This window comes from Hesperophylax consimilis, chromosome 28, assembly GCF_061612785.1.
Source record: "Hesperophylax consimilis isolate HC1 chromosome 28, BYU_Hcon_1.0, whole genome shotgun sequence".
Classification (NCBI taxonomy): Eukaryota; Metazoa; Arthropoda; class Insecta; order Trichoptera; family Limnephilidae; genus Hesperophylax; species Hesperophylax consimilis.
The window spans coordinates 2039737-2062938 of NC_142863.1; the positions used below are offsets into that span (position 1 = coordinate 2039737).

At 35.4% G+C, this 23202-nt stretch overlaps 1 protein-coding gene across 2 annotated transcripts in view; it reads left to right on the forward strand.

Moving 5' to 3' along the window:
- The window catches only part of LOC149410014 (uncharacterized), a 139261-nt gene that overhangs the window by 41191 nt on the left and 74868 nt on the right, over nt 1-23202 (forward strand). For both annotated transcript variants that reach the window (XM_089648780.1, XM_089648781.1), the window contains exons 3-4: nt 17467-17654; nt 19554-19643. In XM_089648780.1, the coding sequence (XP_089504906.1) occupies nt 17467-17654; nt 19554-19643 (278 nt within the window). The remainder of the gene's footprint in view (nt 1-17466; nt 17655-19553; nt 19644-23202) is intronic.

Below are 23202 nucleotides of genomic sequence, written 5' to 3' on the forward strand. Positions count from 1 at the left end.
GAATTACAGATGAACATGAATATGAAAGCGGACTGTCAATAATTCAAAACGAGACAAAATGAATTGGTGTTTGCTGGAATTGGGTGATCGTATGTGTAGGAATGAACATGGTATGGATGGAAGGAACGGGAAATCAATCAATTACCACCGTATCTCTGCGAGGAAGCACACAACATAGTCACAATATAGTGAGTTCCACCGTGATACCTCGAGGTAATTATCGCCACAACAAAACGAATGAGTACTTAAAACGGTGCACTTTCAAGATAGCCAACTTCCTTCTTTTCAAAGATTATGCACACGAAAAACACCAACAGCTTGCTTCCAAGGTAGTCCCAATCCTCCTTCTGTTTTCAAAACAAATGCATTCGAATTTGCACTATGTTCTTGCCATTGTTCCAAATACCCTTTCAGCAATGTTATGGTTTGGGATTGGTAGAAACTAGATAAATGACATCTCGGTAGGAACTAAGCAAAACCAAACAGGTACTATTTTCAGGGACCCTGTTTGGCATATCAATAAATTATACTCATGTATCTATCTCTTCTGCTTCTATAATCACAAATCCCCCAGTCATATACTACATATATCTGCAGAGAATAAAGGTACATCTCCATTACATATTATCTATATCTTCATTGAACATATGAACTGAGCGGAATACACTAAAACATCTTTTGGTCAAATAAACTATTTGTATCAGGCTCCACTTTCATATTCTTACGGATTATATCAAGTCTTCTAATTCAATTTCCTTGGATGTTAAGGTGTTTGTGTTAACAGAGGATTGTCATTTTATTTTTCAATCTTGTCCTTCCTTAAGGCAAAGGACTTCATAGTAATGCAAAATCATGTGTTTTTGGTTTGAAAATTTGATCGCTTCGAAATATTTGAGATGTTTTAATTAAATGCTGCGAATAGAACACATCGAGCAATAATAGAGCATTTTTGACAAATCTTTTCATACGTCCAGAAAAAAATAAAGTATCAGGTTTGTAAAACTGCTTTAAAGTTCAAAATATCTTACTTATGAACCCCTTTTCGTTTATCAAGTTCATCGGAAAATAATCTTAAAACATTTAAATACTTGTGCCTGAACATCACCAAATAAAATTTAAAAAAAAAAACTTTTTTTGGCGACGTCAATTAATTCGTTAAAGGCCTACAGTCCCGTTTTAACAGGAATACGAATAATTTTACCAGATTTTTAATAAATTAGCAATATTTTATATCAGTAAGATTTCTTCGTGTACTTTATTTATTGTATTTGTGCAGATATTATATTTAATGGGAATAATGATTTATTATTCTGATATGGTTCAAATATTGTTATGCTGCATTCTAAGTACCCAACTGGCCACTCGTGTAAAATGATTTTTTTTCTCTCTCCTTGTAATATTTTGTATTTATTTATGTACTGATTATCTTTATCTTCACTCAAGTGTGTAAATGATTATTAACCTCGACAAAGGTTTAGTCCTAGTGAGGTTGATTATTATGTGAAAAAATATGTTTTATATTCTCAGAAGCAATGCATTAATAAATATCTGTTAGAAGGTCCATTACATTGTTCTGTAATAGATAGTATAAATACCGGCCTTTAGGGAACCTCGTTCTGAATATTGAGACTTTTAAGTGTCAGCTACACTACTCGCTTCGACGCTTCGACGCTTCGACGAAGTCCTCGACGAAGTTAGCCGAAGTTCGAAGTGCGTGCCCACACACTCGTGCAACTTCGCGAGTAACGCTTCGAGTCCTTTGACTCGGGCGCATTTACCGACAACAATCGGAAGTCGGGCGAAGCGAAGCGAAGTTGCCCGAAGCGAAGTGAAGTTCGTGCCCACACTATCGTATTCGGTCAACTTCGATCAACTTCGCGAGTAGTGTAGCTAGGCTTTTAAAAATAAAATTAATAAACAAATTCTGCCCCGAGACTCTTAAATCCTAAAATGCATTTATGCACGGAACGAGACTATCACGTTAATGTTGTAATAGGTACCGGCTTCATTTACGGGTTACCCCATTATTTGAAATATCGAGACTTCTTAAAATATAACACAATTGATCTTTATTAGGTTCCAGCTTCCGATATTGAGGTGGTATCTTTCTGCTTCTGCAATCTGTAGACCTAAATCCCATGATTCATGTAGATGTAATCACTGTATCTGTATTATGCTCAACACACTGATCGAATAGTTTCTAAAAACGCAGCGCGTTTAAGAAACAGCGCAATATACACCAAAATGTTTATTCGCACTAGAATCATGAAAATAATATTAATAATTAATCAGAACATTATGCAATAAGCGACGATGTTGACGATACAAAATATTCCCACAGAGAAACCAACAAAAATCCCGTAAGCCCGGGATTAAGACATGCGCATCACCGGGATTACGGTGCCGACAAAAGTCCGGGATTCTCGGAATCTGGTTTTCGAGATCCCGGGATTGAAAGCTCTACTTCGTACCTAATGGGTATCAGGGTCCTTGAAATAAAAGACACGTTAGAAGTTGGCGAATTTGTAATGCGAATCGTTCTTCATTTTATTTTTATTTGTTGATTCTCGCGACCAACAGTTTTAGCTTACTTGACATTATAATTGAATTATTATGATTCGTTCTCCTTTTTGATCAAAATTTTCTAACAGTCTTGCATTTCCCATTATACGACAGTTTAAAACCCCTGAAGCCACATTTAACGTTTCCTTCACTCCTTGCTTACGTTTGGCCATGCACTCATCCACAGCTCTCTGTGACGACTATTGCGATTGAATTATCATATTTTTTTAATGTTTCAACTGTTTCAGCATACTTGATAACAAATGCATCGATTAAGCCGTCGGCCATTCAAAATAAAGATAAGAACTATAATAATAGTAATTTATTATTAAATTTTATCGAGATGCACCGAGTGGCGCCGACCATAATATAAGTAGATAAGTATTTTTCTTCAATTATGATTTGAACCATTCTTTGATTGACAATTAATTTAAATACCCATGACTTCTGTGCATACCCCCACCATATGATTTCTTCTCTAAGTCTATAATCCATGTTATGGTCGCGCGGTCTAGTATTGGTTCAAAAATTAAAGAGATCAATATCCAAAGTTGAATGTCAGTAGACGAAGACTCACGAATCATGAATAAAGCCTGTGTCAGACGACGCCATACTCATCTAGCGTTTTTTGGGCGTTGTCTATACAGATTATATGTTGTACTTTCACACGGAGTTATAATCTCCCCCCTCCCATCAGCATGTGCTAGAGGAGGAGTGGAAGAGCACGGAATATGATTGTTTTTTACGGGTTCACGACAGCTGACAGTCGCATGACCACGGCAGCTCTCTAACCGCATCATTTTCAAATACCGCCCGATTACCAGATCACAGCAAACCATCTAGGCCATGCCCACACTTATTATATTATTGTCTGGTGACATGTCTGTATGGCGAGCGATATGGTGATATATGCCACGCACAAAAACGCTTGAAGTGTATAGCGTCATCTGACAGTAACGTAAGAATTCTGTATGAAATATAAAATGTCGCTACTCAATAAACTAGCATATGTCGCAATGCGTTGTCACTTCGAAACATCCTGTTGATAAGAGCTTTTTGATAATCAGATATTAGATCAGATTATAAATATGTAGTTGGAGCAGCTTCATCTACCTTCCCGATGCAACCGAGATAATATTATTTCTTGACATTTTATATTTTTTAATTTATTATTGTCCGACAAATTATTAATCCATTTACAGTACAAACTTCTCATTCTGACACTCTTAACATCTGGGAAGATAAATATACAAAAAAGTCTTAGGCTACTTAAAGAGAAATTAAATACATCCATTGTTTCAGCAATTTCAATTAACAGCACCATTACTTGTGTCATGTTATGTTGTGCTAGAACCTAGAATATCTGTTCTGCCGTGTGGTATCTTGAACAAGTCATGGCGACGACTACAGCTGAAGTTTTCTGGCACGCATAAGTCATAGCATTCCAAAGAGGAATGGGCTATCAACAGAGTTATGAATTATATTAAAACTAAGTATTTCAAGATTTGCATAACGTCTGGTTTTTAGGGTAAATCTATTTGTTGCCTCAAGTAAGTCCTGCAAATCCTGATACAGCAGAAATATCGTGGGCTGTGCATTGATAAAACACTTAACATTTAAACACCATATTCGAGATATTAAAGATAAAATCACCTCCTTAATTAACGTATATTGCCGGTTACCAAATAAAATTTAAAAAGGTCTATATTACAGCCTCGTACATTCACACATAAACTACTTTATTGAAATCTGGGAAAACGCATATGAAACATATATAAATGAACTACAGGTAACACAAAACAAAGTAATCAAAAAGCTGTTGCACTTCAAACCTAGAAATTTCCACAAAAAAATATAAAATTATATGAATATAATACTTGTCTCCTTATATACAAAATAAAAAATAAACTCATACATACAAATACAGAATTCATTACAACGTCCCAAGTACACACACACTTTACACGGCAACACGATAACATACGTTTAAACACCATACATACCCACTATGGCAAGCAATCCATTGGTTACGAGGGGGGCAACATATATAATTGCCTTCGAAACAAAATTAAAAAGTATAGGTACATTTAAAAAAAAAAATTCACTTTTATGCTCAATCAACAAAACACTGAAAGTGAATAATATTGTTATATGTATAATGTATTTATGTGTAATGTATTAGTTATTTCTAGTTAAATAAGTGAATATTTAATTTTCTTTTATCTAGATTTCAAAAAATAAAAAAGTCTATATGGGGCATGAACCTTGGATACGTTCCATGCGTTCGCGTATAGACGTACCTAAGGATGTTTTTCTGGATTTGTTCAGGAATATTTATATATTTATTTTGGTCCACACACCACTACCTTACTCCAGCTTTATTTTTTATAACTCCATCGAGCATGGCTATCATTGCATCTGGGTCATTAAACTGTTTACATGTTCTGACGATGAACCCCAGGAGTTTGTAGTAAGCTTGAGTGAGTCGTATTATGCTACGGTTACATCCGCGAGCCGAACTTATATGAAAGAAATGAAGCAACTGCAAATGGTGCGAAACGCTGCTTGCAGTTGATTCGTTCCTTTCCCGTATTGGTACGGTTCGCGTTTCGGTTCGCAAATGTGTACCTACGTACCCTTATGTGGTCCGAGAACGTCAGTTTGGGATCAAAGGCGATACCGAGATATTTAACACTACAAACTCGGCATAATGTTTGTCCTTTAATGATGCACTCAACAACTATGGACTTCTGGGAGCGGGTATAGGTCATTGTTACGAATTTAAAAAAAATATTAAATTCTAACTAGTTATTTCTGACCATTCTTCTATGCATTCTATGTAGGGTTGCCATCCGTCCGGGTTTCCCCGGATTTGTCCTAGTTTAGAAGGCGTCCGGGGAGCGTCCGGGCGGGGTTTCATTTGTAGTCCGGGTTTGTCAATGGTTCGCCAACGTGGAGAGAATATTCTCATTGATTTCACAACAATTGACAAAAGAAAGAAATTTACTAAACTTAGAAACAATCTCGTCAGTTATTAAAATTAAATTCAATTTCCAAGAATACAGCTGCATTGATTTTTACAAATTCCTTTTAAAAAGGGAAGATATTCTAAAAGCTCTCGGAAAGATAAATACAAAAAGACAAGAGGCTGAGGAAAAATCTTTAATAGCTAGATAATCAAATAATGTACTTACAAGTGCTATAATTTCTATTCATTTTTGTAGTTAAAGTAATGATTGTTTTTATTACGTAAAAGAAATGTAGAATTTTAATTTTAATTTTTTATTATTTCATAGATTTCTTGAAATTACAATTTTTATGTTTTTTTACAACCATACTAGGCTAATGCCCGTGGGTAATATGGCTGTTGATTAAAATTTAAGGTGATAAATGAGAATAGTTTTGGATATTATATGTTTTAAAAATTAATAATGTAACTTACATTCCAGTAAGTCTAAACTTTAAAAAGGGTCAGTTTTTTGCTTTAAGATTTAAGAAGACTGAATTTAGTTCATATTATGTTAAGAGGTATTTTGTTGTGTAAATGGCTGCTGATACAAATTTAAAGAAGATAATTATTATTCATTTAAAAGAGTTACCTCAAAAATTGTAAGACTGAATACTAAAATGGTTTCAGTATTTTTATGATTTTTGTTTAAAAATTTAATTGAATTTTGTTAAGTTTAATATTTTAATAAGGCTTAGTTTTCATAACAGTATATTAATAATTTTTGTTTTATTTTAAGAATGAAAAAATTCTAACTGATTATGAAAACAATGTGTAACAAACTGTAATAAGATTCTGTTTTGTTAGGTACATTTAAAATGATGATAAAAGATGACAAAATTCAATTTTAAGGTCTGAAAATAAATAAAAAGGTGATTTATGACATTTTAAACTGTTTTTATTACACTGATTATGTTTAAAAAAATCTGTTGACATGTCCGGGTTATGGGCTCTAAAATCCGGGGTTTTCACGCCTCTTGTCCTGGTTGCCAAATTTTAGAGATGGCAACCCTACCTATGGCATCATGGTCAGATTGCATTTGTAAGCAGTCTTGGTGAGATATTATTTGCATCAGAAGTTTGAGGTCATCCGCTAATAATATGTTGCAGTAAACAAATATGCAATATTATTATTATTTTAAATGCTAGGCAAGATAAACATGTACTTTTTTCTATCCCTCGACCCACTTTTCAAGATACTCTTATCAGAATTATTATTAATATTATATTTTACTTCGTGTAAGAATAAAATTGCTGGTATTTAAAGATATAAAATGTTTTCTCCGGAGTATTTACTTTGTTTGCTGTCTCTTATCTAGACGGCTTATTTAGACTTAAAGCAGAGTTGCTTTACTTTCTTGTTCTTCTAACGGCACCTTATCAATATAATGTGTACTGATTCACGCCTTTGTGTGTGAGAGAGCTTCGTGTGAAAGAGAAAAACATATTGCATGTCCTGCCTCTCCTCGCACAGCCTCTGATGTTGCTTTCCCCAACTTTGCATCTACCACGTTAGGTCGATGAAGGTTTTATCGATAATGCCTTGTCATCGTTCCTGAGCATAGCTGCAGATCGCCAACGAACAAACAACAGTTCACAATGACCAAATTTCTCCTAATTCTTCAAAGGAAAGCCACCTTAGCCAGAATTCAATTAAATCGAATGTTTTGTCTGGAACTCCTGATTTTGATTTGCACTCTGATTGTATTATTTCTTTCTCGTGTTGAAAATTATTTATAACGTAAAAATTTTACTAAATATTATTTTTTATTTATTTATTTATTTAATACATGTTACATTATTATGAAATTTACATAAAGTAGATATAATGAATCACCATACTAGGCGGCTGCCTGTTTCATGGTGACCAATTGAGTGTAATTAATTTGTATGAAATATGAAATCTAGTGTAAACATATGAAATTAGTAACTATAGATGAAGCTAAAATTTTGGAAAAATTGTAATAAAAAGTAGAAGATAGAAATTAGAAAGGAGAAAGAAGTAAATTAGCATTAGATTGTAAAAATGTACATAATTATATATATACTTTTTAATATGTGTGCATGCAAGCACAGCACATGTATACATACACCCATATGACGCATCCTCACGCATATAAACAATATATACACCTCTATCTGAGTACTTGGAATAGGCTACTAACACTATAACAATCACACATCAAAAAATCCCCGAGCGCTTTCCTGAAACTGTCGTATTTGGCTATTGATTTTATTTCTAACGTTAAATTATTGAATATTTTTGGAGCAAGAAAGTTAAATTGTCTTTGTGCCATTGAGGTTTTTATTGGGGGAATAGTATAATTCGATTTGTTGGAATATCTTGTATTATGGGTCGATTCAAAAATATTTTTTTTCTTTATGTTTGAATTTATAGTAGGAGGATATGTTTTTGACGTATAAGGATTTTATGTTGAGTACTTTGAAGTCGTTAAATAAGTCCTTCGTGGGGTGAATATAGTGTACTTTGTAAATAGTCCGCATTATCAATTTTTGAGCTTTAATTAATGGATCTAATATCGTGTTAGAGCATCCTCCCCAGACTATTATACCGTAAGATATAATTGATTGGCATAAAGAAAAGTATACCGTTTTTAGTGTATTTTTATTTAGAATATTTCGTAATGACCTGAAGATATATGCCAGTTTCCGTATACGGTTTGTAACATTTATTACGTGATCTTCCCATCGTAGTTTATTGTCAATTATTACACCCAAATATTTAATGGAATCTACTCGTTCTAGTGGATTGCACAGACAACTAGAGTTATCTCTACAAGAATGTATTTTTAGTGTATGATTGATTGAAGGCTGACTCGGAATATTAAGACTAAACGTTATATATTTCATTTTAGTTATGTTTAAGGTGAGTAGATTATCATCCAACCACTGTTTAATAATTTGCAATGTTAGATCCGCTCTGTGAAATGTTTCTTCCCATGTCTTACTTTTTAGTACTAGGGCAGTGTCATCGGCGAAAGTGATTATATTGCCATCAATAATAGATAGTTTACATAAGTCATTGATATAAATGAGAAAAAGTGTGGGACCGAGTACACTGCCCTGTGGCACACCAAAGTTAATGTTAGTTGAATGGGATGGTTTATGCGATGGTAGCTTAACACATTGCTTTCTGTCTGTGAGGTACGATTTGAACCAATCAAATGCCTTATTCTTTATTCCGATTTTTTTGAGCTTGGCTAGAAGGATTGGATGAGATACTGTATCAAATGCCTTAGCTAAATCCAGAAATATTGCCAGACATTTATCACCTTTGTCTAAGGCTTGTGTTATATGTGATGTTAGTTCTAAAATAGCTGAATCTGTATTGAGTCCTTCTCTAAAGCCATACTGGTTTGACGAGAGTATGTTATATTTTATAAGATGGTCGATAAGTCTTTTTTTTACTATTTTTTCAATAATTTTTGATAGTGATGATAATATAGAAATTGGTCTGTAGTTTGTTATGTCAGTAGGATTTCCGGACTTAAAAATTGGTTGAACTAGGGCAAGTTTGAGTTTGTTTGGGAATTCACCTTTAGTGAGACTGAGGTTGATGATATGTACTAATGGATGGATTATAATGGGTTCAACTGTTTTTAGTATAGTTGAGGAAATTTTGTCATGATTGCACGAATGAGAGGGCTTTAACTGTCTAATGCCGGCGCCAGACATGTGTTCAAATAAGTGAACACTTATTTGAAGACTTTGCTCACACATTTGGTCACTTATGTGTGTCTCTGCCAGATATGTGTTCAAAGATTTGATCACTTCTTTGAGCTCACAGTTTTCAAATAGACCTCACATAACGTGGACGACGATTTGGTCGACGCAGTTTGCTTATATTATTTATGTCCTAGTAATTATATATTACACGTGCAAATAAATAAACAAAAACAGCCAAAACGATTAGCGATTCTCATCACGATTCCGAAATTTCAGCCTGTTCGATTCCATAGAGCCAGAAAAAATGGCTTTTAATGTTCGAAACCAAGTCTGTTAAAGTGCCCATAGTAATGATAAATTTTCCAGAAATGCTACCTTATGCAGATTTTGAGACTGATTTCGATTTGGACAATGATTCTTATAACGATTCCGAATTTTCAGCCTGTTCGGTACCATATAGAGAGAAAAATTGACTTTTAAAGTTCGAACTCAAGTCTGAAATCAGTGCCCATAGAAATGATGAATTTTCCTAAAATGAAACTTTATGCATATTTTGTGACTTTTTAAATTTTAACCATTATTCTTATAACGATTCTAAATTTTCAGCCAGTTTGGTACCATAGAGCCAGATAAATTGAATAATAAATAAATAAGCGCTACTGGGCTTCCCGCAGTGTGGCAGGCATGCAAACATTTTGACTTTGATTCCTTTGATGTGCGCCAAAGAAACCGACACGGAACGGCAAAGCGCACTTAAGTGCGCAAATAAGTGAACACAGTATCAAATGCCCGTGCCACACATGTGAACACTTATGTGAACACTTCTTTGAACACATGTCTGGCGCCGGCATTATGGTTTGAGAAATTTCATCGTAGTTGGTCGGGTTTAAGGTGAGTATATTATCTGTTTCACTGGCACATTGATTGATAATGTCGGCAAGGGCATTTTCATCGGTTGATGTCTTATTTAAAATCTTTGATGCTAGATTTTTACCGATATTGCAAAAGTATTCATTTATGTGATTGGTCACAGTGTCTGGATGGTCATTTAGGGAGGTGTCTTGGCCGTTGATGTTTAATTTATTGATTGGTTGTACTGGGTGATCAGTGTTAGATATTTCTTTGACGATATTCCAAATTTGTTTGTTATTATTACCGACTCTGGACAGTTTTTCTTTGTAGTAGTTTTCTTTTGTGGTTTTAATGATATTATTACATATATTTCTGTACTTTTTATAAAAAATTTGGGCTTGAATGTCTGGATTATTGAGTAAGTTTTTGTGAAGCTTGTCCCGTTTTTTAATACAAAAAATTAGGCCATCTGTTATCCATGGTTTCAGTTTTTTATTTTTTGAATTATTCACATGGGATTCTTCAGTGACATCCTCAATATGTTGCAAGAGAGTTTCAGAGAAGGTATTAAAAGCAATGTCAACGTCTGTGGAGTTTAGAGTGGAGAGCCAATTTTCTAAAATAATTTTAGAAGTTAGTTTCTCGAGATTAATGTGTTTCTTTTTTATATTACTACGTGACGTTCCGGTAGTGGGTTTATTATGCATATATTTATATTATTTATATATTAGCGAAGCTAGCAGTCCACAATGGAGTGCTGGTACCTACCCTGATGTACGGAAGAGAGGCATGTAACTGGCAGTGAAATGATGAAATTAGACTAAATGCTGTTGAAATGAGATCCCTGTGGCGTATGTGTGGTAAAACCATGTATGGTAATGTGCGTAATGTGGAGATCCGCAAAGAGTGCAAGGCTGTTGTAAGTGTAATGAGTAAGATCAAAAAGGGACGCTTAGATGGTTTGGGCATGTAGAGCGAATGCGCGAAGATCGGAGTGTAAGGAGGATATATGATGCAAATGTGAATAATAGCAGAAGTCGGGGACGCCTGAGGAAGACATGGCACGACCAAGTGAATCAGATACTCGAGTCGGGCCATGTCAAGAGTCAGAATAATAGAAGAGTATGTATGAGACGATGTATGAATGTGAATGAGGCAAGAAGTGTGTGCCAAGACCGACTTGTTTGGCGGTCCGTCCTCTCTGACTACTCCTGCGGGGAAACGGCGTGATGGTTAGTTAGTTTTTTTAAATATTTATATGAAAGCTCTCTGGGCATTAATTAAACAATAATAAAAATAATCTTTTTGACCTATTGTCTAATTTGTTTCTTTTCGTCTTCTGAAAACGAGACAGCATAATTATTAATTACTAGCTGTACCCCGCCACGCGTTGCTGTGGCTCAGTCTGTCTGTGCTGATAGAGCAACACTAGCGCGAGTTGATTTTGTCCAACAGATAACGGTGTTTTTCAAAAAACGCATGTATTTACCTGTCACAGGTGACACCTAAATAATATGGGTAAATAAAAACACGCATATTTGAATGCAACTTTGTGTCATAATTTTAAAGCAGTCGGTGATTTTAGATTTTGAACAAACGAACGTATACATTTTTATTTACTCGTAAATAGATTATTCAAGCCTGACCACGGGTCTTATTTTGTGAATACCGCACAGGAGTCTCAACTGCACCCAACCATCCAAAGCCAGTGAGACTATGGCATCCCTAAGTGAGGTATGTTGTGAGGTTGACGGTGAAGGGGAGGGGAAGAGGATGGCGGGGGAAGTAACTGGCTATTAAGATCTGGTCACCAAATACGGCTAAAGCAATTTCAGACTTCGATTTTGAACGGTAGTCTTATACCAGGGCGATACTGAGAGTATCTTTCACTCTGGAATGTGTCGCAAATAAACCATGATAATAATAATTCGATAATTTTAATAGCGCCGTTTATGTGAAAAATCACCACAAGTTCGCTGTATTATTAAATGAATAAATTGTAAAATAACGCAAATCAATCAAATTAAATTTACTTGCGCACGCCGGGACATGAATCCGCGACCTTCGGTTTGCTAGTCGAGAACCTTAACTTACCTTACCACGGAACCGTCAATGCCAATTATAGTATAAACAAAGCCAGGCATATAAAACACTGTTTACCTGTATTATCTTTACTGGCTAAAGTTACCTGCAGTGAAGAAGCCTTTAGGATTACTTCTGAATTTAAAGCAATGTTTCTTTTGTGATAAACAGATAGTGTCTTATCTTATGAGAGCAGAGGCAAGCAAGTACAACCAAAGGCGTGGAATAACATTACTGCGCAGAATTCACACACGGATCTGCTTGGCTGACAGATTCGCCCGTGTATTCTTGCAACTTACAAATCGTCTGTTCATTGGTTCGTTTTCCATCTGTACGTCACGCAAAAGGTTCCCTAAAAAAATGCTGCTTTTCCTTAGATATAAGGAAATTTCCCTAGACTAATATGAGATGCTCTTCGCTCGAATGTTCGGGATATTCGCTGGTGTGTTATCAATTAACTCATGTTAATAATTAGTTCACCCGTGTTAATAATAATCAGTTAACTCGTCTTAATAATCAGTTAACTCATGTTAATAATCAGTTAACCCATGGCATGGGTTGCCCGCTGAAAAAATTGAAAATTAAGGTATTGGGAATGGGGAATTCCAAAGAATAATAAATTAACAATGACGGAAGATTGGTATGAAATCAATTGGAATCCCTCCGTTATTCCAATTGATTTCTTTTAATGTTTGTAATAGAGTTTCGCAAATTAAAAATATCTTTCACTGCAACAATAATGCCAATAAATAAATACAAATTCGCATATAAACTAACTTAATATTTTTGTTGTTTGTTTTTGGGGTGTTATGCCGTGTTGCGCTGATCTTCGGATCTACCGGATCTGCCCTGATGATGGACACTGCAACGCTGTCCGAAACGTCGGCTAAAGAAGGAGTTAGCGCAACACGGCATAATACCCCAAAAACAAACAACAAAAATGCTTTTGGCCGTGAGAATCTAAAAACTTACCTAACTTAATATTGATCCAGAATAAATTTTCATATTATATTTTTTATTATTTTGGTGTAGACAAACTATCGACTGTTTTTTTTAGTAGGTTTGGGAATATCTGTCGGGGACTGTCCCCACTGTCCCCCTTGTGTTTGGGAATATCTGTCGGGGACTGTCCCCACTGTCCCCCTTGTGTTTGGGAATATCTGTCGGGGACTGTCCCCACTGTCCCCCTTGTGTACAACCGTCACAGGTAAAAATGGTTCGGCTGTAATTTAATTCCTATGCTGCATATATATTTGCGAACCGAAACCCGAGCCGAGCCTCGATTATGGGAAAGGAACGAAGCAACAGCAAATGACGCGAAACGCGGCTTATGTTATTTCATTCCTTTCCTATAAATCGAGGCTCGGCCCGCGTTTCGGTTCGCAAATGTATACGCAGCTGCGTTAGATTTACAAAATAGTATTTATGTTTTCTTGTTATATTAGTCTCCGAACAATCGCTCTCTTTGAAGGTAACGTTTCTGCGCTTTGCGCATTCTGTTTCACATCTTGCGCAGTAATCATTTCGCAAAGTATTTTAGCATTCGCTGGTTCAGCCACATGATCAAATATTGGTCAATCTCCAGTCTCTAGGCGCCCCACTTGGGTGTATCACAAGTTTAATATCAAACCTCCGTTAGCTTTTAGAAATGTCGCAGTCTGAAACCGGCGGTTAGAGTTGACTAGCAGTCGGTTAACGGAATGCCAGTTTGTTGATTTTTAACTTCTGACTATCGGTGGAGGAATGACCTACTTAATCATAATAGACGCTTCGTTCAACTCGGATATTTATAAATTTTTGGTTCTAAGCTTGAAAACTACATTTATTTTCTTTGGACGATCTTAAATACCAATACTAGTATTAGGTTTAGAAGTTGGTATAAAAATAAACGATATATTTCGCAGAAAATCACCACGTGAATTTGGCTTTGAACCAAAAACAAGAAGATATGAAAAGATGAAAAAACCCAAATACCTATATTACAAGAAAAAGTTACGTATTTTGGACGTTTCGAATACCCAATTGTGTCCAAGTTATTTTTTTAAAGTATTTGCGTTTATGCTGGTTTTTAATATTTGGTTTGTGTGTTTATATTGACGTCAAAAACATTAATGCATACCGCCATTGAAAGCTAATATATTTTTTTATTGTTATCAAGTTTAATTTGAAGAACTCCATTTAAATTGAAAGTTTTTCTTTTATATATTCAATAATATTATTTAAAAGTTATGAATGAGTGTTTATATATAAACAAGTTCTGTTGTGTAATTATTACTACGCGTAACAGCTGTTTCGCAAATTATTACAAACAATAATTACTCGCCTGAAATATCCATACAAATTGAAAATATCTCTTGATTGCCGGTCAGGTGCTCTGAACCACTAAGCTAAGTCGGCTTATTCCCTCACTTATTTATACTTAATAATAATAATAAAACATTTATTTGTGAATATGTATGTATTATAATATATGATGTACCTCAATGATTTTGATACGTAAATTTCAGAAATACGAAAAATCGCTTTTCCGTATAATTATCTTCCTTACAAAGCGTTAATAATAAAAAATTCAAACAAAGTAAAAATGTGCGCTTGGACCATGTGGCATTTTTTAATTTACATTAATTTTCCTAAGAATCTTGGTGTTAGCTTGTAAATACCTTATAAACGATCGCAGCGCCATCAATTATAAAAAAAATCTATTATTAAATGACAGACTGTACGTGAGTATGAAAAGAAATAGAGCGTTACGAAATAGCAAGAAAACAATAGCAAACTATTGAGTAAACACTCAGGACTTTGCAGATAAAAAATAAGGCATTGAAAAAAACCGAGCCTTTAACGGAGGTTTTGAAAACTATGTCTCAATATTTATGTGATGTTACGTTTTATTATATTATTATTTTTCAAATTCCAATTCTTATAAGGACATTGAATTATTATAATGAGTCATACTGTTTGAACACGTGGAACTATTATATACACTGTGGTGATTCTCTATTATTAGCGATTGGCAACGCAATTAAGGCGATGCACTACGTCGTGTAATATTTTAAATTGAGCCACTATCAATAACAACCCTTACGTAGATGGCGATAAGGTTTAAATTCCCACTTAACACCATCCGCCGGTTTGATTTATGCAAGAAAAAAACATGGCCAAAAAGTGCCTTTTTTTATTGATGTTCAGGCATAAATATTATTTTTTTTTCGATCATTTTATAAATAACTTAATTTGCCACATTATACAATAAAATCGTAACCGAAAATGGGTTCGTAAGTAGGAGATTTTGAACTTTAAAGCAGTTTTCATAGGCCTTTTCATTATTTTTTTCTGGGCTTATAAAAAGACTTATGTAAAAAATATACGATTATTTCAAAGGCAAAGATGTATTCTACTCGCAGTATTTAATTAAAGCATCTGAAACATTTCTAGGCGACCAAATTTTCAAACCAAAAACACATGATTTTGCATTACTACGTATGGCATCGCCGTAAATAACATATGCGTAGAAATTCACAAGTAGAATTCCACCTTCCCATTGCACAGAATTGTGTGATAGAAATTACATCGAGTGACTCGTATTTATGGACTTGACCATTCCGGAATTTACTTTGCTTATGGCGTCAAAATGTCGCTCTGTGAATTCTGCATTTATAATTTTTATGATGTTTAGATTTTTTTTATTAGCAATGGACCTAACTGCGATCCTTGTGAGACTCCCGAACGGATAATAATTGGCCTCGAATCCATTCGCGATGTCTTCCAGAACACAAATAACAAATTGATTCCATATTAATTGTTTTCTATACCTAAGTAACTGCTATTTATAATAATACGTTATAATCGTCGTTGCTGTGTCCCATACTCTCAGTATTTCGTTGCAACGTCATTTCGAAGAAACTTGGCATTTAGGATAACCTTATCCACTCTAACAATCTTCTTGGGTTTCATTGATTTTTTTCTATAATCACTTATGATATCTTATCTGATATCAATTTTGTCATCGTCATCTTTATCTGTTTATCAACACGTGGTTGAAACCCTTTTATTGAAGGCATCATCTTCCCCTTAGAATCCTCCTGGTTTAACCTCGGTAAGTATTTATTTATTGAATACCTTACATAAATTAAATACCTCTGTTTTTTATTTTTTATTTACATGCATTTGTTAACATGTAATTTTTGGGTTATGTAATATAATGTGTATTTGTTGGATTAGCTGGAAGAAATAGGATGTAACCTATAAGCTATACCCTTTGTACTCTTTTTGTGCAATAAATATTTTTTTGAATTTTGAATTTTTTTAAATTTTTGAATATCCGTTAATTATCGGATCATATGAATCATAATATTTATCATCATCTCTTGCGTACCTTAGTTTGTATCTCATGATCCTTCTGCGTTATAATTTAATCAAATAGTATAATGGATTTGATGTATGTACGAGTATATTGATTGCTAGTTAGTTGGCCTAGTCTCACATCTTTTCCCTCGGCAGGTATTTATTATAGGTGACATGTGCCTGGATGTGTTGCTGTACATCATGATCTGTCCATCGACCAATTTTTAGAAGCCTCAGTTAGCACTGTCCATCTTCCAGTTCCCTGGTTTCTCTTCGGTACATTATATATGTTGTCGGTTGGTTGGTTTGGTCTCATTTCGTCTTTTTGAATCTTCTGTGGCAGGCTTTTCAACGCGTCTTGGGTGTGGTGCTGTACAATGACTGTTTCATTATCTGGTATCAATTATTTCACTGTCGTCATCGTGTGTACATCCACCAATAGATTAATCCTGTTCCTCGAAAATATTGTCGCCTTGTCTAATAACTGTTTCGTTACGGTGTAGGTGTCGTCTTCATGTCATTTAAAGCAACGTTTCAATTCTGAATTGTGGTCTTACACCAGGGCGATACTGAGAGTATCTTCCACTCCAGTGGTGCTGTCCAGTGACTGTTTTATTATCTGATAGCTTATCATATGTACATTCAGAGCAGTACCCTGTTCCTCGGTTCCTTTGATATACATTATGGACTAAATTGTCTCCTTGTCAATAACTGTTTGATTATTTACAGGTACGGGTGTCGTCTTCCTGGGCATGGCGCAGTCTAATATCCGTTTACTTATGTGTTTTCAATTTCATCATAGTCATCATCAACTATTTATCTACCAATAGATGGAAGCTTGCTTTAACTTGATTCCTCTGGTGTACACTGTGGAGTGTACTAGTTGTTGGGTGTTTGGCCTGTTCTCATGCTTTTCGTTTGTTTGTTTACAGGTATAGGCGGCGTGTTTCTGGGTGTGGCGCTAGTATGCGCCGCCCAACTGATGGCTTGCGTGGTAGCCGAGTACCGGCGGCTGAAGGCTCCCACATTGCTGCGGGCCTGTCGTCTCACCACGCAGAAGCTGCTCTATTTCGTGTCGTTTCTGGCGGCGCTTATACGAGGGGCCTACTTTTCCGCACCGGTGAGTACTTACTAGCGCAGACCAGCGAAAAATCACGGGATACTCTGGAATGAGATCATTCGCAATTTATGTTGATGAACATATATATTATATTGACAGTAAAATTAGTTATTCTACGTCTCTTTTAGCAATCACAACTGAAATAAGTATTTTTTAAATTACCCAAAACCCACCTCTATTGCAGTAAAAAAGAACACAATGAACACTCTATTAGTAATGTATGCCCGGGTCTTGAAAATGCCCAAAATTGATGAAATTGCAACTGTATTTTTTTTCTTAGTTTTTATCATATAAATATATTATCAACATACAGTATAAATAGCACGGGACAAACAAAAAACAACACAAAAACCATAAAAATACACGAATGTTTAAACATCAACATCTGCGATTGCCCTCCTCTAGAAAAAACAGAACAAGTAAAGTATCTAGGAATCGTAATTGACGATAACCTTAGATGGATACCTCACATCAAACAAATCACAAATAAACTCCTCAAAACAATACACATTTTCCTATACATAAGAAACATATATAACAGGGCTTCCCTAACTGCGGGGGGGGGGGGGGGGGGGAATTATACGTTAAAACACTACTAAACTACATTTTTGACAAAAAAAAAACAAATTCAAACATACACAAAATATCACTAACAGACCAGTTAGACAAGCATACAAAGAAAACATAAAAACTCCGACGGTAAATACAAGCTTTGGACAAAGACACTATCAATACCATGCTATAAAAGGAGGAAAACAAAAATAAATTCAGACACAAAATTACAAAATGGATTAAAGAACAAAAAAGACAATATTACCAAAATTTCATAACATAAAATAAATTTAAAAGTACACAAAACCAATATAAATAATAATAATAAATAATAAATTCTTTATTCCAGGATGTGGGGAGGTTAGTGCAATCCCACACATCCCATAGAGGATATAAGTACAGATAATATTTACATATAGTAAAATAAATAAAAAGGGATTAAAAATTAAAAATTAAATTAAAGATGAAATTAAACCAGAGAGACACGGGAATCCATCGGATCTAAGATTGTGGGAGCAAGTATCTTTCTCCAATGGTCTTCAATGCTCGATCCTGAAGTCAGACGGGATTCTATGATAAGAATGTTTCTGGAATGGTTTATCCTTCCCCTCAGTCCTGCAATCCTGGTTCTTAACAGAGCTGCAAATCCTGGAACTCGCCCTTCTGTAAACATAGAGGAGGCACTGCAGTGCCTGGGGAGTCCGAACATCAATCGGTAAGCGTTGTTATATTGCACCCGAAGCCTTTCCATTGTTCTTTTCTTGAAATTAGCCCAGAGCTCGCATGTGTACAGGGTGGTGCAAAATGCTATGAAGAGCGTCCTTTTCACTCGTGGACTACAGAGCCCAAATCTTCTACTGAGCATGTTACATTTTATACTCAGTACACGCCTCTGCCTGTCAATATCTTCATCATCCGTTAACTTGTTGTTGATGACATGTCCTAGATATTTTGTGGTTTCTACTGTTTTCAGAATCTCACCATTCAAAAAGACAGGGGGAATGTTTTTTGGGCCTTCTCCGTGTTTTATGACCAACAGTGCTGTTTTTTTCGCATTATAGATCATGTTGGTTTCGTGAGCAAATTCTTCACAGATTTTCAGGAGAATTCTCAATCCCCGTATTGACGGTGCCATCAGAACCATATCATCTGCGTAGCTCATATTATTAACACATAAAACACACAAGATTATATTTTTAAATGTATTATGTATTTTATATTGTAAAATGAAGGCCTCAGCACGGGTAAGCCACCCAGTGAGGTCAACATTACTGGATAACTCTGAAATGTAAAGAATACTTCACCAAAAAAAAAACTCTGAATTATGATGTGTTTTGTGTGTTGCAGTACAAAGAGAGTTGGGCCAGCAGTCTTCTGTCGGCTTACTACCCTCTCCTCATGTCGGGATCTTCACTCATCGTCTGCTTTTGGGCGGAGGTAAGTCTCCTTTACAGCTTTACAATATTAAACCACCAGATGTGACTATAATTGCATGTAAATAATAAATAATCTTATGTACAGTGTAAAAATTCTGTGGGTTGAGATCTCGACCGAAACTGTGTAGTAACTATTATTTTTATTTTTATAAGCAATAATTGTTCGCCTGAAACACTCATCCACATTGAAAAAATCTCCTGATAAAAAATACATGACGCCAACGGGACTCGAACCCTATTGTAGTAACTATTGTTTTCTTAAGAGGGACGTCTGCGCGGCCTCTGTCATACAAAATTTAAATTACGATTTAAGGCCAAAATACCCAACCTAACTGAATCATTATTTTTTATTCAAAATATATAGCAAAAATCTAGTACAGAGGCGTGATATTTTATTTATTTGTGCTTTACGTTATAATAATATAGGCTATTAATAAAAAATAATGATTCAGTTAGGTTGGGTATTTTGGCCTTAAATCGTAACTTATACCCAACCTAACTGAATCATTATTTTTTATTCAAAATATATAGCAAAAATCTAGTACAGAGGCGTGATATTTTATTTATTTGTGCTTTACGTTATAATAATATAGGCTATTAATCAGTGTGTGAATGAATGAGCGAGTTAATGATGCATGTAAGTAAGTCTAAAGTCGTGGTGTTTGAAAGAGAGAGTACGAAAACAGTGTGCAATATAGCTGTGAATGAGGAATATTTGGAGCAGGTGGATGAGTTTGTGTATTTAGGAAGCATGTTTACGAGAGATGGGAAGGCTGACAGAGATATTGAAAGAAGGGTAAATGCAGGTAACTCCATTAATGGAGGACTAAACGCAGTTGGCGCTAAGAAAAAAATGTCCAAAGAAGCGAAGTTAGGAGTCCACAATGGAGTGCTGGTACCTACCCTGATGTATGGAGATGAGCCATGTAACTGGCAGAGTGAGGATGAAAGTATACTGAATGCTGTAGAAATGAGATCGCTGAGGCGTATGTGTGGTAAAACCATGTATGATCGTGTTAGTAATGTGGAGATCCGCAAAGAGTGCAAGGCTGGTGTAAACGTAATGAGTACGATCAAGAAAGGGACGCTTAGAAGGTTTGGGCATATGATGCAAATGTGAATGGTAGCAGAAGTCGGGGACGCCCGAGGAAGACATGGCACGACCAAGTGAATCAGATACTCTAGTCGGGCCATGTCAAGAGTAAGAATAATAGAAGAGTATGTATGAGACGATGTATGAATGTGAATGAGGTAAGGAGTGTGTGCCAAGACCGAGTTGTTTGGCGGTCCGTCCTCTCTGCCTACCCCTGCGGGGAAACGGCGTGATAGTTAGTTAGTTAATCATTGTCAATGCTTCACATCTGCCAGGCGTCTCGCGACGACTTTTTTTAAAATTATTTCTCGGAGAATCTGCTGAATTAACTTGTTCATCATAGATTATAATTATATAAGCGAATATAATTTAGAAATGAAAACATGAACGTTGAAAGAAAAATGCATTTACGAAAGCTATATTGTGACCAAACCTTTATTATTATTTGTATAATTCCTACCTTATCTTCGACCGATGGTAGTGTTTTAATCTCCGCTAGATGGCGCTTTAGTTGCTTATCCCACCTGCGGAAGATTTTACCAGGTAACATAATTGATTTACCTTTGGTTCACCAAGACGCGGTGCGATTGCAAATATTTATGATAAGTTCACCGGACCGCGAGATAATGTTTTGTCGTTCGTTCGGCAGATGGCGGAGATTTGGTTTTCCAAGATTTAAATAAAAAATATTGTAGACATTTTATTACGCTTTATAATTTCAAAGTTTTTTGGAATAGTTTTTTATTTTATTTTATTTTTTATTAAGACATACACAGTACAATAAGATACAGTTAAGGATATTTTTCGTTATTACATAGTTGTAGTACCTATTACGTATGTCCATATAATATCATTATGTTGTTATTACTGTTGTAATTTATTGGATGTTAGGATAATCTTCTCTAAATAGTAAAAAAAAGTCGCTATCCGCGTCTGTCTGTTTGTGCGCTTAGTTCTTCTACCAGTGGTCCCCAACCCATGATCCGGGGCCCTGTTTCGGGCCGTAGATCAAATGGTAAACTAACTAACTAACCATCACGCCGTTTCCCCGCAGGTGTAGGCAGAGAGGACGGACCGACAAACAACTCGGTCTTGGCACACACTTCTTGCCTCATTCACATTCATACATCGCCTCATACATACTCTTCTATTATTCTGACTCTTGACATGGCCCGACTCGAGCATCTGATTCACTTGATCGTGTCATGTCATCCTCGGGCGTCCCCGACTTCTGCTACCATTCGCATTTGCATCATATATCCTCCTTACATTCCTATCTTCGCTCATTCGCTCTACATGCCCAAACCATCTAAGCGTCCCTTTCTTAATCTTACTCATTACGCTTACATCAGCCTGGCACTCTTTGCGGATCTCCACATTCCTCACACGATCAAACATGGTTTTACCACACATACGCCAAATCAAATGGTAAGGGCTGTGTATTCATTTTATACCACAATCCTAATAATTCACAAATTATCAGTTGTTCATAAATGTAGACAGAGATTGTACCATTGTAATTGTAAAATTATCAAACGTTCGGCGGCGATAAAAAGGTTTGGGGCCACTGTTCTAAACTACGCAATGGATTTTCACTATCATTTAGAGGAGTTATTCCGGAACGTTTATATATACATATAATACATGCGTATTATATTTATAGAAAGTAGAGAAAAGTCTAACAACGCCGGATACATGTTAAATCTTAGCTAGTATTATTATAACTTGTAATTATTTATTCTGCCCAAATAGAAATAAGAGTGTGATTTTATTCGGTGTCCTGAGGGGCGACGCCCATTCTATTTAAGGATAAGAAATAATCCTTATCCTTAAAATTGACGACCTTTTCGCTGTCATCCGAGATAATTGGAGGCGGATTCCCTTTATTTATCCTTAGCTAAGGAATTTACCTATCCCCTCATTTTAGCGTTGGCATCACAGACATAGGAATTAATAGACGAGAAGATAATGGCGAGGGGTAAAATCAACTGTTGAAGAACGAAGGGAGTGAAGCTGACTGTGATTCGTCAATAAATCAATCTGACAGTAAATAGGCATCTCGCATTATAATATCACCATTTACTTCTTAAAAGTAAAATCTGCTTTTGAATGAATAGACATTTTTACATGGGAGCGCAAATTAGTCGCCACGTTATGAACTAATTTGCGAAGTCCAAATTCGGCAAAGTAAATTTCTTCTGTTTGCAGAGTCGTAGTTAGTTTCAGAGTATTTAGTTAAGACACTTTTACAAATGTTTCATAATTTACTTACCCCAGTAAACAACGATGAGCACACTTGAGAATCGCTACATTGTGATGTGATAGTATATGTTTCTAAAACTGATCCATATAATACGGTGTGAATAAGCTTAAAATAAAGTAAAATAATGCTTACTTATGTAATGTAATACGACAATTGGGTTTATTCTCTTTTTCACATCTATTTTTACAAGTTTTCATATCACAA